The sequence below is a fragment of the Oryctolagus cuniculus genome, chromosome 7 (assembly GCF_051225735.1).
Source record: "Oryctolagus cuniculus isolate XC-2025 breed Fujian yellow rabbit chromosome 7, ASM5122573v1, whole genome shotgun sequence".
NCBI classification, from domain to species: domain Eukaryota; kingdom Metazoa; phylum Chordata; class Mammalia; order Lagomorpha; family Leporidae; genus Oryctolagus; species Oryctolagus cuniculus.
In genome coordinates, this window is record NC_142873.1 from 82,196,457 (window position 1) to 82,212,051 (window position 15,595).

Consider the following 15,595-nt stretch of genomic DNA (forward strand, 5'->3'; position numbering starts at 1 on the left):
TTGAACAACATGCTCCTGAATGAACAATGGGTCATAGAAGAAATTAAAATAGAAATCAAAACTTTTCTGGAAGTAAACGAGGATAACAGCACAACATACCAAAACTTATGGGACGCAGCAAAAGCAGTGTTAAGAGGAAAGTTTATATCAATAGGTGCCTACATCAAGAAATTGGAAAGGCACCAGATAGATGAGCTTTCAACGCATCTCAAGGATCTAGAAAAACTGCAGCAAACCAGACCCAAATCTAGTAGGAGAAGAGAAATAATTAAAATCAGAGAAGAAATCAACAGGATTGAATCCAAAAAAAAAAAACATTACAAAAAATCAGCCAAACGAGGAGCTGGTTTTTTGAAAAAATAAACAAAATTGACACCCCATTGGCCCAACTAACTAAAAAAAGAAAAGACCCAAATCAATAAAATCAGAGATGAAAAAGGAAATGTAAAAACAGACACCACAGAAATAAAAAGAATCATCAGAATTTACTACAAGAACCTGTATGGCAGCAAACGGGGAAACCTATCAGAAATGGATAGATTCCTGGACACATGCAACCTACTTAAATTGAACCAGGAAGACATCGAAAACCTAAACAGACCCATAACTGAGACAGAAATTGAAACAGTAATAAAGGCCCTCCCAACAAAGAAAAGCCCAGGACCAGATGGATTCACTGCTGAATTCTACCAGACATTTAAAGAAGAACTAACTCCAATTCTTCTCAAACTATTCAGAACAATCGAAGAAGAGGGAATCCTCCCAAATTCTTTCTATGAAGCCAGCATCAGCTTAATACCTTAGGCTGAAAAAGATGCAGCATTGAATGAAAATTACAGACCAATATCCCTGATGAACATAGATGCAAAAATCCTCAATAAAATTCTCGCCAATAGAATGCAACAACACATCAGAAAGATCATCCACCCAGACCAAGTGGGATTCATCCCTGGTATGCAGGGATGGTTTAATGTGCACAAGACAATCAATGTGATACACCACATTAACAGACTGCAGAAGAAAAACCATATGATTATTTCAATAGACACCGAGAAAGCATTTGATAAAAACAACACCCTTTCATGATGAAAACCCTAAGCAAATTGGGTGTGGAAGGAACATTCCTCAATACAATCAAAGCAATTTCTGAAAAACCCACGACCAACATCATATTGAATGGGGAAAAGCTGGAAGCATTTCCACTGAGATCTGGTACCAGACAGGGATGCCCCCTCTCACCACTGCTATTCAATATAGTTCTGGAAGTTCTAGCCAGAGCTATTAGGCAAGAAAAAGAAATTAAAGGGATACAAATTGGGAAGGAAGAAATCAAACTATCCCTCTTTGCAGATGATATGATTCTTTTTTTAGGGATCCAAAGAACTCTACTAACAGACTATTGGAACTCATAGAAGAGTTTGGCAAAGTAGCAGGGTATAAAATCAATGCACAAAAATCAACAGCCTTTGTATACACAGGCAATGCCATGGCTGAAGAAGAACTTGTAAAATCAATCCCATTCACAATAGCTACAAAAACAATCAAATACCTTGGAATAAACTTAAACAAGGACGTTAAAGATCTCTACAATGAAAATTACAAAACCTTAAAGAAAGAAATAGAAGAGGATACCAAGAAATGGAAAAATCTTCCAGGCTCATGGATTGGAAGAATCAATATCATCAAAATGTCCATTCTCCCAAAATCAATTTATAGATTCAAGGCAATACCAATCAAAATACCGAAGACCTTCTTCTCAGATCTGGAAAAAATGATGCTGAAATTCATTTGGAGACACAGGAGACCTCGAATAGCTAAAGCAATCTTGTACAACAAAAACAAAGCTGGAGGCATCACAATACCAGATTTCAGGACATACTACAGGGCAGTTGTTATCAAAACAGCATGGTACTGGTACAGAAACAGATGGATAGACCAATGGAACAGAACTGAAACACCAGAAATCAATCCAAACATCTACAGCCAACTCATATTTGATCAAGGGTCCAAAACCAATCCCTGGAGTAAGGACAGTCTATTCAATAAATGGTGCTGGGGAAACTGGATTTCCACGTGCAGAATCATGAAGCAAGACCCCTATCTTTCACCTTACACAAAAATCCACTCAACATGGATTAAAGACTTAAATCTACGACCTGACACCATCAAATTATTAGAGAGCATTGGAAAAACCCTGCAAGATATAGGTACCGGCAATGACTTCTTGGAAAACACCCCAGAAGCACAGGCAGTCAAAGCCAAAATTAACATTTGGGATTGCATCAAATTGAGAAGTTTCTGTACTGCAAAAGAAACAGTCAGGAAAGTGAAGAGACAACCGACAGAATGGGAAAATATATTTGCAAACTATGCAACTGATAAAGGGTTGATAACCAGAATCTACAAAGAAATCAAGAAACTCCACAAGATCAAAACAAACAACCCACGTAAGAGATGGGCCAAGGACCTCAATAGACATTTTTCAAAAGAGGAAATCCAAATGGCCAACAGACACATGAAAAAATGTTCAAGATCACCAGCAATCAGGGAAATGCAAATCAAAACCACAATGAGGTTCCACCTCACCCCGGTTAGAATGGCTCACATTCAGAAATCTACCAACAATAGATGCTGGAGAGGATGTGGGGAAAAAGGGACACTAACCCAGTGTTGGTGGGAATGCAAACTGGTTAAGCCACTATGGAAGTCAGTCTGGAGATTCCTCAGAAACCTGAAGATAACCCTACCATTCAACCCAGCCATCCCACTCCTTGGAATTTACCCAAAGGGAATAAAATTGGCAAACAAAAAAGCTATCTGCACCTTAATGTTTATTGCAGCTCAATTCACAATAGCTAAGACCTGGAACCAACCCAAATGCCCATCAACAGTAGACGGGATAAAGAAATTATGGGACATGTACTCTATAGAATACTATTAAGCAGTCAAAAACAACGAAACCCAGTCATTTGCAACAAGATGGAGGAATTTGGAAAACATCATTCTGAGTGAATTAAGCCAGTCCCAAAGGGACAAATATCATATGTTCTCCCTGATTGGCGACAACTAACTGAGCACCAAAGGGGAAACTTTTTGAAGGGAAATGGACACTATGGGAAACAGTGACTTGTTCAGCTCTTGTCCTGACTGTTGATGTACAATGTAATACTTTATCCATTTTAGTATTTTTTTTGTTCTAGTACCATTGGTTGAACTCTGTAATTAACACACAATTATTCTTAGGTGTTTAAATTTTAACTGAAAAGTGATCCCTGTTAGGAATTTGAAAAACATTATGTTGAGTGAAATAAGCCAATCCCAAAGGGACAAATACCACTTGTTTTCCTTGATAGGTGACAACTAACTGAGCACCAAAAAGGAAACCTGTTAAAGTGAAATGAACACTATGAGAAACAGTGACTTGATCAGCCCTCACCCTGGCTGTTGATGAGCAGCTTAATATGTTATCCCTCTTAGTATTTTTGTTTGTTCTACTTAATACTTTTTGTTGAATACTGTAATCAATACACAATTCTTCTTAAGTGCTGAAATTTAACTGAAAAATGATCACTGTTAAATATAAGAGTGGGAATAAGAGAGGGAAGAGATGTGCAATGCGGGACATACTCAAGCTGACTTACCTCAAACAGTAGAGTTAGAAACATACCAGGGGATTCGAATTCAATCCCATCGAGGTGGCATGTACCAATGCCATCTCACTAGTCCCAGTGGTCAATTTCTGTTCACAATTGATCGTAATCATAGGACTAAGAACCAAAGGGATCACATAAACAAGACTAGTGTCTGCAAATACTAGCTGACAGAATAAAAAAGGGAGAGAATGATCCAACATGGGAAGTGAGATACACAGCTGACCCATAGAATGGCAAATGTCCTAACAGCACTCTGGCCTCAGAATCAGCCCTTAAGGCATGCAGATCCGGCTGAAATGCCCATGAGAGTATTTCAGGCATGGAAAGCCAAGACACTCTGGGGGGAAAAAAACCTAAATGAAAGATCTCCGTGAGTGAGATCCCAGTGGAAAGAATGGGTCATCAAAGAAGGAGGTACCTTTCTCTGAAGGGAGGAGAGATCTTCCACTTTGACCATGGCCTTGTCTAAAAATGATCAGAGTCAGTGAACTCAGGGGGCTTCCATAGCCTTGGCAGCTCATGACAAGAGCCTAGGGGATTACTGAGGCCATAAACAAGAGTGTCAATTTGTTAAGTCAACAACAGGAGTCACTGTGCACTTACTCCTCATGTAGGATCTTTGTCCTTAGTGTGCTGTACATTGAGATTTAATGCTATAACTAGTACTCAAACAGTATTTTTCACTTTATGTTTCTGTGTGGGAGCAAACTGTTGAAATCTTTGCTTAATGTATGCTAAACTGATCTTCTGTATATAAAGAGAATCGAAAATGAATCTTGATGTGAATGGAAGGGGAGAGGGAGGGATTAAGGGGAGGATTGCGGGTTGGAGGGACGTTATCGGGGGGGAAGCCATTGTAATCAATATTCTGTACTTTGAAAATTTATATTCATTAAATAAAAGTTAAAAAAAAAAAGAAATGGCATCAGTGGGGTCATACTTTCCCAGCAACAGCCTACATTTGGAGGAAGGAGCCCAACAGACGGCAATTGATGCCCGCACCTCAGAGTGGGTGAAGATTCATATATTCTTCTCACACTGTCCTTTACCTCACTCTTGAACTTGCCCTGATCTCTGTACATGGAACACTGCCTTCCCAGTGATTTCTGACTCCTGTGACCTCCAGATTATTGCTTAGTTACCTGTGAAGTGTTACACGAGGCAAACATGTTCTGGAAAAAGAGACAGATGTGTTACACCAAAATCTCATAAGAAAGGAAAGAATTGAAAATGTTTTGGAGGAGATTCATGGAAGAAGCTGGCTTAACTAAAATCTGGTATTCAAGTTACAGACTTTTATTTATTTATTTATTTATTTTTATTTTATTTTTTGACAGGCAGAGTGGACAGTGAGAGAGAGAGACAGAGAGAAAGGTCTTCCTTTTTGCCATTGGTTTACCTTACAATGGCCGCCACGGCGGCACGTTGGGGCCAGCGCACTGCGCTGATCCGAAGCCAGAAGCCAGGTACTTCTCCTGGTCTTCCATGGGGTGCAGGGCCCAAGCACTTGGGCCATCCTCCACTGCACTCCTGGGCCACAGCAGAGAGCTGGCCTGCAGAGGAGCAACCAGGACAGAATCCGGTGCCCCGACTGGGTTAGAACCCTGTGTGCCGGCGCTGCAAGGCGGAGGATTATCCTATTGAGCCGCGGCACCGGCCTCAAGTTACAGACTCTGACTTTCAAGTAAATCAATACATCTTTTGAGAAAAAAATAAAATGAACAGGGGCTTTTAGTCGACTGATAAGTTGCATGGAGGAAACAGGACATCATAAACAGAAAAGAGAGATCTTAAAAGTCATGTTGTTAAGTCAAGTTACAGACTTTTTAGTTCTCTCTTTTCTGTTTATGATGTCCTCTTTCCTCCATGCAACTTATCAGTCGACTAAAAGCCCCTGTTCATTTTATTTTTTTCTCAAAAGATGTATTGATTTACTTGAAAGTCAGAGTTACACACAGAGAGAAGGAGAGGTAGAGAGAGAGAGAGAGGTCATCCATCCGCTGGTTGAGTCCCCAGATGGCTGGAATGGCCGGAGGTGTGCTGGTCTGAAGCCAGGAGCTTCTTCCGCGTCTCCCATGTTAGTACAGGGGCCCATGGACTTGGGCCATCTTCTACTGCTTTCCCAGGCCACAGCAGAGAGCTGGATCGGAAGTGGAGTTGCCGGGACTCAGACCAGCACCCACATGGGATGCTGGCACTGCAGGCAGTAGCTTTACCTACTACGTCACCGTGCCAGGCTCAAAGCCTCTGTTCTAAAGGCTCTTCTGTGAGCACACCGTGCCCCTCTGTGTACCTGTCTGAGTGGTTCCTTTCAGGTGTTTTAGTTACAGTAATGAAGAACTGACTAATAAACTTTTTTGCAACATTAAAAACTGTTTTTAATACTTTGGAAGTAAAATATACAGCTTTAATGATTAGAATCTGAATAAAGCCATTCTTATGACACAGAATGTAAGGTCAATGTTACAGGTCAAAGCAGCATGGGAAACACGGAACACCTTATGACAGGTACATGCATTTGACTTGCTGTCAGCTGGAAACATGCTCCCTTGTCAACAAGTCTCCAGGATTGGCTAGAGAAACAGAGCTGTGGCGACCACAAGGTGTGCCTGGCATCTGCTTTCATGTAGAAACCTATTCAAGTCTGCCTCAGAGATGGAGCTGGCTGAGCAGTAAGCAAGAACGTGTGTAGGTAACTGTTCCAACTGGAGTGGATTTTAGGGAAAACAGAACTATGTGGAGTGTGGGGCGGCCAGCTCCGACTTTGCTGACAGCCTCTGTGAAAATAAACTGCCCAAATTAGGTGGGACGGGAAACCATGGACTTGCAAATCATTTTATTGCACAGAGGGTTATCAGAAGCTATGCACACCAAGGTCTCGAGGCTCGAATGCTCTATAAGACCTAGCACAGGGACCCTAGGGCATGCCCAGCACCAGATCACTGTCGTTGTCTCAATCCCACTCACGAATGATGACTTGGTTGGCGGGTTGCTGTTTGTAACATCCAGCATACGGGTACTGGTAGGGCACAGCGTATGCCTGCCCGTTCGCAGCATACACAACTTGAGTTCCTACCGGGCAGGTGCTGCTATAGGGAGCGGAGCCTGCTCAAGAATTGCCGCAGCATAGGATGTGTAGGGAAGTGGAGAGGAAGCCACAGCTGTCTCGTCAGACAAGATTGGGGAGCCCACAGCTGTGTTTGTCCTAGAATCCTGCAGTGTAAATTTCCAGGCCAACCAATCATCTGAGCTTTCCGCGCAATGACATCGTGTTTCCATCTCGGCAAATGATCTGCAGCAGGCAGTCTTGCATTCCCGTCTGGAGGCTGGATGTCCCGACGTTCGTGTCCCATACAGATTTTGATGCCATCCGCTGGCATGTGGACCTTATCCTCAACACTCTGCCCAGTCTGGTCATCGTAATAGGTCAAACCAATTCTTCTTCCAATGCTTTCAAATGGTTCTCTGTCACAGCAGCCGTCCACTCTTCACAAACGTCATCTCGTCACTGGGAAAGCTAAGACTGCAGAGCCCAGACCACGGCTGTAGGGCAAGGATGCTGCTCGGATGCTGCTCGGGGTCCAGACTAGTAAACTGTCCAAAACCTATTTGGTAACTCACTCATAGCATTTTCTTCTAATGTTTAATCAAATGATGAATATGCATTCAATATCTGGGTCATTGACAAATTGATGAAACATTAAACATTAGTTATTGAACATAAATTGAAGTTTGCTAACTTTAGGATTCTTAATTTGATAGAAAACCACTATATGTTTGGATCTGTTAGTCAACATGCCCTATTCCACACTGAAAAAAACTTATGTGGGGAAGGCTATGTTTCTAGCAATAGGATGTGTGTGACAGAATTGGAAAAAGTTCATTAAAACTGTGTACTGTGGAAAAAAAGGTTGAAAGAACTCAAATTTTTGCACAAAAATGAACTCATTTTAACATGTAGCATGTCTGAGCAGCATCTAAGTTGAGGCACTAAGATGGATGTGACATGAGTTTACAAAGGGCTCCAGGAGGAGCAACATGAATTCAGCCAAAATGTAAGCAAGAATAAACAAGCAATTTGTCATGAGGATTGGGTGGAAAAATAGGGAATCTTTAAAACTTTATGAAAAGATTATAAGGGCAATGCTCCAAAGAAATCAACAGTTTATTCATTTTCTATGGGAGAATTATTATCACCATCTAATATTTTTTAAATCCTTCATAAATTTATTTCAGAAAGAAGACACAGTGAGATAAAGAGAATAAGAAAGGGGAGAGGGAAAGGCCCCTGTATTAGTTTGCTTCTCAAAAACCTACAACAGTGCTGGTACCAAGCTGGAGCTGAATGTTAGGAACTCAAACAAGGCTACACACATCGGTGACAGGGGCCTAGTCACTTGGGACATAACTTGCTAATTCCTTCATGTGGGTCATAGAAGAAATCAAAAGAGAAAACAAAAAATTTCATAAAAATGATTGAAAATTACAACATAACATAAAATAACTTAGGAAATACATAAAATCAGTGTTAAGAGGAAAAGTTATAGCAATTAGTGTCTACATCAAAAAATTGGAAACGAATCAAAAAATAAATGGTCTAACAATGTATTCCTAGGACATGGAGAAACAAGACCAAACCAATCCCAAATCTAATAGGAGGAAATAAGAAATAAAAATTATGGGAGAACTAAAACCACTACAACTTAAATATGATACACAAAGATCAGTGAAATCAAGAGCTGCTTCATTGAATAATAAACAAATAGATTAACCATTGTCCCAATTAACCAAAGAAAAGGGAGAAGACCAAAATGAATAAAAACAGCATTGAAAAGTTGTTACAATTGATGGCCTCAACTCTCCAGTTAAAAGACACAGATTGGCTGAATGCATAAAGGAACAAAACCCATCTATTTGCTGCTTACAAGAAACACATCTTTCCAACAAAGATGCATGCAGACTGCAAGTGAAAGGTTGGAAAAAGATATTCCATGCCAACAGATACCAAAAAAGAGCTGATGTAGCCATCTTAATACCAGACAAAATAAACTTTAACACAAAAACTGTTAAGAGAGACAAAGAGGAGCACCATATAATGATTAAGGGAACAATTCAACAGGAAGATGTAACTATTATAAATGTATATGCACCTAATTACAGGGCACCAGTTTATTTAAAAGATATGTTAAAGGACCTAAAGGGAGACTTAGACTCCAATACAATAATACTGGGGAAATTCAATACTCCACTCTCAGAAATAGACAGATCAACTGGACAGAAGATCAACAAGGAGACAGCAGATTTAATCGATACTATAGAACAAATTGATCTAACACATATCTACAGAACTTTCAATCCCACACTTCAAGAATTTACTTTCTTCACAGCAGTACATGGAACCTACTCCAGGATTGACCACATACTAGGCCATAAAGCAAGTCTTAGCAAATTTAAAAGAATTAGAATCATACCATGCAGCTTCTCAGACCACAGCGGAATGAAGCTGGAAGTTAGCAACTCAGGAATCCCTAGAGCATATGCAAACACATGGAGACTAAACAACATGTTCCTGAATGAACACTGGGTCATAGAAGAAATCAAAAGAGAAATCAAAAGTTTTCTGGAAGTAAATGAGGATAACAATGCAACACATCAAAACTTATGGGATATAGAAAAAGCAGTGTTGAGAGGAAAGTTTATAGCAATAGGTGCCTACATCAAGTAATTGGAAAGGCACCAAATAAATGAGCTTTTGATTCATTTCAAAGATCTAGAAAATCTGCAGCAAACCAGACCCAAAACTAGTAGGAGAAGAGAAGTAATTAAAATCAGAGAAGAAATCAACAGGACTGAATCCAAAAAGAATTACAAAAGATCAGCCAAACGAAAAGCTGATTTTTTGAAAAAATAAACAAAATTGACACCCCATTGGCCCAACTAACTAAAAAAAGGAGAGAAAAGACCCAAATCAATAAAATCAGAGATGAAAAAGGAAATGTAACCACAGGCACTGCAGAAATAAAAAGAATCATCAGAAATTACTACAAAGAGTTGTATGCCAGCAAACAGAGAAATCTATCCTAAATGAATAGATTGTTTTAGCATTGGATCAAATTCCAACTCTATGTCAAAGAAAAGTAGATTAATAGCTTTTGTATCCAAAAATTTCTTTCTTCATAACCTTCTGTAATTCCCTGACATCTTCTGTAACTTACATAAACCTTTCTATCTTTTCCATTCCAATCTAGAGTAAATGAGCAATCAGGATAAAGTAATTCTTACCTCACTTTATACCATGTCCTTAGGTACTCTAAAAATTGTCTTAAAAGAAAAAAGTTTCTTTCCTTCTTAACTTTCCGTACCAGGAACACATTTTATTTGCGACCCCTTTCCATCTGCTTACTTCCTTGATTTACATTTTGAAATAACCCTTTAAAGATCTCCAAATTAAGACAACATTTTATAAATAAGATAACACACTAAATTTCAACCTTAGTTACTTTCAAGCAATGTTGAACTATTTTTCAGACAGTTTATAAAAGCATATTTGTTAACAAACCCAAATAGTTTTTCCGCAGAAGATGAGTTGCTAAGAGTACTAAAGTTTACATTTAGACACATTTATCTCATTTACATTTACCCAATTTACATTTATCAATTATACCTAGATGACTTAACATGCTGATATGATATCATACCTCTATCCAAATTAAGGCAAAAATTACATTCATTTAGAATTCTACTCCTTTTCATCAAACTCCAGGTAGAAATCAGTGACGTAAACCATGGACTACAAAATCCACTTTAGGGGGCTGACAAGAGCTGATTATCCACTGCTGTTAAACCAAGTTATAAAACAGGCTTAGCAAGATAAAATGCAAAATTTGTAGGCAGTGATCTTAAACCTAATGTCTCACTGCAGCTGAAACCAATTTTTGTACGTGAGATTGTTATTTACAAAAGACATCTTTTTAGATTTAAGTTGAATTTTAGTCTTATTTTCTATTTACCCAAAAAACCCCTTAGGACAATGATGCTTAGTCGACATTCTGCTTCTTAGGACTGCCTCTGAAGCAAAAATTTCAGGCAGCTGCAAGACAGGTCCCATGGGTGACTGTGGACTAGGGACCAAGGTGCCAGGGACAAGAAGTGCACTGGAGATTGTTCACCATTACGTTAGGTTTAATGGGAGAGGACATCCATCAGAGCAGATGGGCACCCTCCAGAGAAATGCCTGAGGAGGAGAATCTGATAGGTGACAGAATAAAAGGCAGTGACCTAAAGAGGCTCCTGGAAGCGTCTGTGAAGAGGCAAGCCAGAGGGAGAAAAATTGGAAGCCCTGCAAAGAGATAATAACTTTATACTCCAGACTAAATTCCATTCAACTTTCATTTTATTTTTATTCTTATTTCAAATTTAAAAAAAAAATTCATTTATTTATTTGAAAGCAGAGAGAGAAGGAAACACCATTCACCTTCTGATTCTCTCCCCAAATACCTGCGATCATTGGCAAGCACTTGCCAGGCAGTTGATCAGTACTCTCTTGAATGATGAGGCCCCATAATGTGAGCCCTCACCTGTTACCAGGGTGCACAGCAGCATGAAGCTGGAATCAGGGGCAGAAAAGGGACTCAATCCCAGTCACTACAACACAGCATTGGGATGTCCACATGGTGTCTTAACTCCAGACCAAGTGTCTGTCCTCTTTTTTCTTTTAATTTTAGCTTTGTCCCCCTTTCATTTTACTGATTATAGAGTACCCTCTGAAGTTACATTCAATATTTCTTATTTACATTAAAGAGCTGTCAAGCCTTGGCATTACAATGATCCTGCAATGAACAGAATAGTACATACACACCATTTCAACTTGGGTATACAAGTCTATGAAAGAAATTACAAAAGGTACAATTGGTGTATAAAAAGTCACCTACATTTTAATTTTTCATACATAACTGTAAGAGTTGACACTCACACTAGCAAATATGAGCAACTCTCAATTTCCCAAATGCCTTGGTTTCTCAGTGTGCTATTAAAGCTCTTTTTCCTTGCCCTTTATGCAACTGAAAAAGGAACCACATAATTTTACTTTGCATATCTTTTATTATCAGTAACATTAAGCATTTTTTTATTTTGGCTATTTAAAAAATGTGGTTGCTGTTCTAAACTCATTGATATTCAAGGACTCATCACAACTTAAATATCTCCATCTGTAGCACAAATTACACATTTTTTCTTTATCTTGCCGTGAATTTTAGCTTTCATTCAAATTGTTTTTATGAACAATTTCATTATATTCCAATTAACAGCCCAATTTGTCATAATAATTCAATAAAAATTCAGTTTTTCTTTTTAGGATACAAGGTCCTGTTATCCTTTAATAATTATATTTATTTTTTAAAATTTTTAATGAAACTTCCATGACATACATATTTTTTACAATGAGCAACGCTGTTATGCTATTAAAATGAAAAAAGAAAGCCCATTTTATATTTTCCTGCCCAAGAAATCTCAGCCTATAACTTTCTTAACAGGCTTGAAATAACTTCTGGTGACAGCTTAGTCAATACAGAACCAAATGTACTACCCAGGAAAGAAGGAAGTACTGAAAACAACACTTGTCCTTGATTTTTAATTACTTCAATCTCTTCTGTTAGCCGCTTGATCTTTTTATTTACCTTAGCAGCATCCTTTTTAAATACTTCTGTAAGCATGTCTTTTTGAGCCTATGAAATGAAAAGTCCACTTTCAAAACCTTTTTCATTAAGCATAAGAGTTTTACATTTAACTATGTCAGTATTTAAGCACATATGTCTATTTGTCTACCATTTTAGAAGGTTTTTTTAGGAATTTGTCCTCCAATATAGCCAGAAGTTTTGTCTTGAATAGGAGAAAATCCATGATTTAACTTTTGTGAGTTTTCCTTAGCATCATTTCCCCAGGGAAAAGTGGGGAGTTTTGTATAGGGACAAAGAAAGCTCATTGGGAAAGAATGTGGATTAAATTCTAATTGGCTCTCATTTCCATGAGGTGGCACAGCTGAGCTCATCCAGCAACTCGTGAGAAGTGCTGACACCACACAGGACAGTGCTTATCAAACCCCACGCTGGGACAAAGGATGTGTATGTTACTTTAGTCATAAAGGATGATCAGACAGATCTGGAAACAATGCACCAGATTCAGAGTTCTCGATTTTCTATCAGGTCAAATTTGATATTATCAGACCAGATAAACCTATTTCAGTCTCTTTGAGAGTTGTTCCAGAAATCTCAAGCACCAGTAGCTAAGGTCCCATTGAATAGGGGCTTAGTGAGACCATTTCACAGTTGGAGCAACAACTGCAGCCCCAAACCCAGGAGAATGTCATTTGTGTCTCCAAAGTCCAACACTCCATAAGTGGCTGGAGACTCCTAGATTTCCATGCTTCAGGGGGACCCAGGTGTATTTGAGGTTGCAGTGGGACAATTGTCTTTTAGGTTCCCTCTGGGATGACACCTGTGCTTGACATTGGGTCCTGCCCTTCCCAGGATCCAGAACACTGTCCCCCGGGGCACCGCCCAGCCCCCAGACTCACCTTCAGCTTGTGCTCCAGCATCCTCTCCTGCTCTCTGAGGAGGTCCTCCCTTTCCCGCTCCATCTTCTCCTTCAGTTGAGCGATGTTCTCCTGGAAGCTTCTCTCTTGAGCCTCCATCTTTTGCTGCATCTCCTGCTCCCTCTGTCTTAGCACTTCCCGTTCCTTCTCAGCGGCCTCCCTCTTGGCCTCCTCAGCTGTTTCACAAACATTAACAAGGGAAGAAAAACTGTTGAGTTCAAGAGCAGGCAGCTTTAACAGCAATGCTGCAAGTGGGAGGGGAAGATCTTCCCCTAAACAGCAAGAGGATGTTTCAGAATGTGCCAGAAAGGCACTGATTGGCTGGATGTGCAGCCCAACTGCCCTTGTTATTTTCAGGTTTAGCAGACCATGTGCTCAGTAGTCTGGAGAAGTCTCTTGCTCCAGGAAAAACTTCTTCTTCAATAAATAGGCGGGCTTCGCATGAACCTTCCCACCCTCCTGTGAGCTGAGCCCGGCCCCGTACCTGCTAGGGCCTTCTCTGCATCAGTGAGAGCCTTGTCTGCCTGCAGGATGGAGTTCTCTGTTGCTGCCTGAGACTGCAGGAAGGTCTGGAGCACCTCAGTTGCCTGGAAACCAGCAAGCAGGAAAAGTACTTCAGGGAGAAAAAATCTAGTCTTCTGATGTGGAAATTATTGTTGATAAAAGTATAATTTGGACTTGTAATTTCTGCATCCTTCTTAGGTACAGCAGAAACTCCAAGGTTTTTGGTGAAGCATAGGCACCCTGTGGATCAGCCTCCTTTCTAGCAGTGCAGTCTCCTCAACCAGGGATGCTGCCCACCACCACCTCTATCCCCCATCAGAGGCAGAGTACCCTGTTTGCCTGCAATATTGGCATGCTGTTTTTCTTACGCTTGGATGTTGTTCTACCCTTTAACAAGGATAACATCATTGGATATGTTAACATGTAGCACTTACCTCCCCCTTCAAGAAGCTCTTTTATTCTCCCTAGTTTCTTTGAAATATACCTGGCAAATCACAATTGTGTATGTTTAAAGTGTATAACATGCTGCTTCAACGTATATGTGAGTGCACTCTATAGTTCTTACTATTAAGATAATTAACAGACTAGTCCCCAACTAAAGGCTGCTCTGGTGGGATTCCAAGATGGTGCTTTAAGAAATGACATACTATGCTAGACTAAGGATAAATAGTGAAAAGCAAAACACATAACAATATACAAAAACAAACAAACAAACACAAAACCATAGGAAGTGCACTCTCAGGGAGAAAATGGAGAGAAAATCATACTGGAAATGCTAGAAGATGAATGCTGTGGACCTGTGGAAGGTGTGGACACACAGCACGAACATCCAAACAACATGTGACTGCAGTAACCAAGAGCTCAACTGGGCAGAAGCTTGGAGAAAGAGGTGAGAACAGACTGCAGCAACCCATGGTGACATAGTCAGAGAGAGAGTATGCCATGAGTCCAGACAGGAGCCCTGTGGGCTAGCAATAACCCAGGGAGCCAGTGGAAGTAGAGGGGGCCATATTTATTTCACTCCAACCTCTCCAAGATAGCACCCATTGCCTAGGGGAGAAAGTGTAGGCACCATTTTGGGTTTGGGTGGCAGCTAAAGAAGCCTTTGTGCACATGCACAGCAATTGGCTGGTAGTACCTTTGGCAGTAGTGGGGAATGAGCAATATTCAGCCAGTGTTTGTTGCATATGCACGTGATCCAGAGGTTCCAGTGGAGGGAAAAATCCACAGTCTCTACTGAGTTTGAGACTGGCTGGGAGGAGTGACAGGAGCTGGCCACTCATGTAGGACTGAGATGCCTCCAGCCTCTGAGGATCAAGATGTCTAGGAAGAGCTGGCTCAGGTAACATCTGCTTCTCTGTTGACTGGTCAGGCTGGCAGGGCAGAGTGAATTCTCTGCACTCAGTGGCTGTGGGAGCCTTAAGTACTGAGACCATGGAGCTTTGGTGGTTACATAAGAGGGTGCAGGGCATAGCTGGGGATCTGAGTAATCACTGGGTATGGCTCCACATGCTCAGAGCTGCTTTGTTGCCTCAGATGAGTCATTGTAGAGGGAACTGTGTTCACAGTGAAGACTGCGCAGGTCATCTATGTGGTTCATATGGTGGCACAGATGAGTGTTGAACACACTGGAGGCTAACACCAAGGCATTGATCACCTTGGAGGAGAGGAGGTAAGGGGGTATCATACCAACAGAGGTGACCATTCCTCCCTTCTGTTAACAAGAGGAGATCTACCATGACCATCTTGGGTGTTACCCTGATACTCGCCCTACCTTGGAGCACTAACCAAAGTTCCTTGGCCACATGTACCACACACCTTGTGGTATTCACTGAAAGTGCAGATGTGT

The 15,595-nt window shown here is 40.5% G+C and overlaps 1 protein-coding gene and 1 pseudogene across 9 annotated transcripts in view; both read right to left on the minus strand.

Moving 5' to 3' along the window:
• The window catches only part of LOC138850611 (guanylate-binding protein 7), a 121,982-nt gene that overhangs the window by 45,921 nt on the left and 60,466 nt on the right, over positions 1 to 15,595 (minus strand). For 5 of the 9 annotated variants that reach the window (XM_089300402.1, XM_089300400.1, XM_089300401.1 and 2 more), the window contains exons 11-12: positions 13,727 to 13,829; positions 13,225 to 13,418 (exon numbers count right to left, since the gene is read on the minus strand). In XM_089300402.1, coding sequence (XP_089156528.1) covers positions 13,225 to 13,418; positions 13,727 to 13,829 — 297 coding nt within the window. Of the gene's footprint in view, positions 1 to 11,029; positions 12,377 to 13,224; positions 13,419 to 13,726; positions 13,830 to 15,595 lie in introns of those variants that run through there. The other 4 variants (XM_089300397.1, XM_089300395.1, XM_089300396.1 and 1 more) reach the window with 2 other exon arrangements.
• LOC138850616 (pleckstrin homology domain-containing family B member 2 pseudogene) lies at positions 6,473 to 7,292 on the minus strand (annotated as a pseudogene).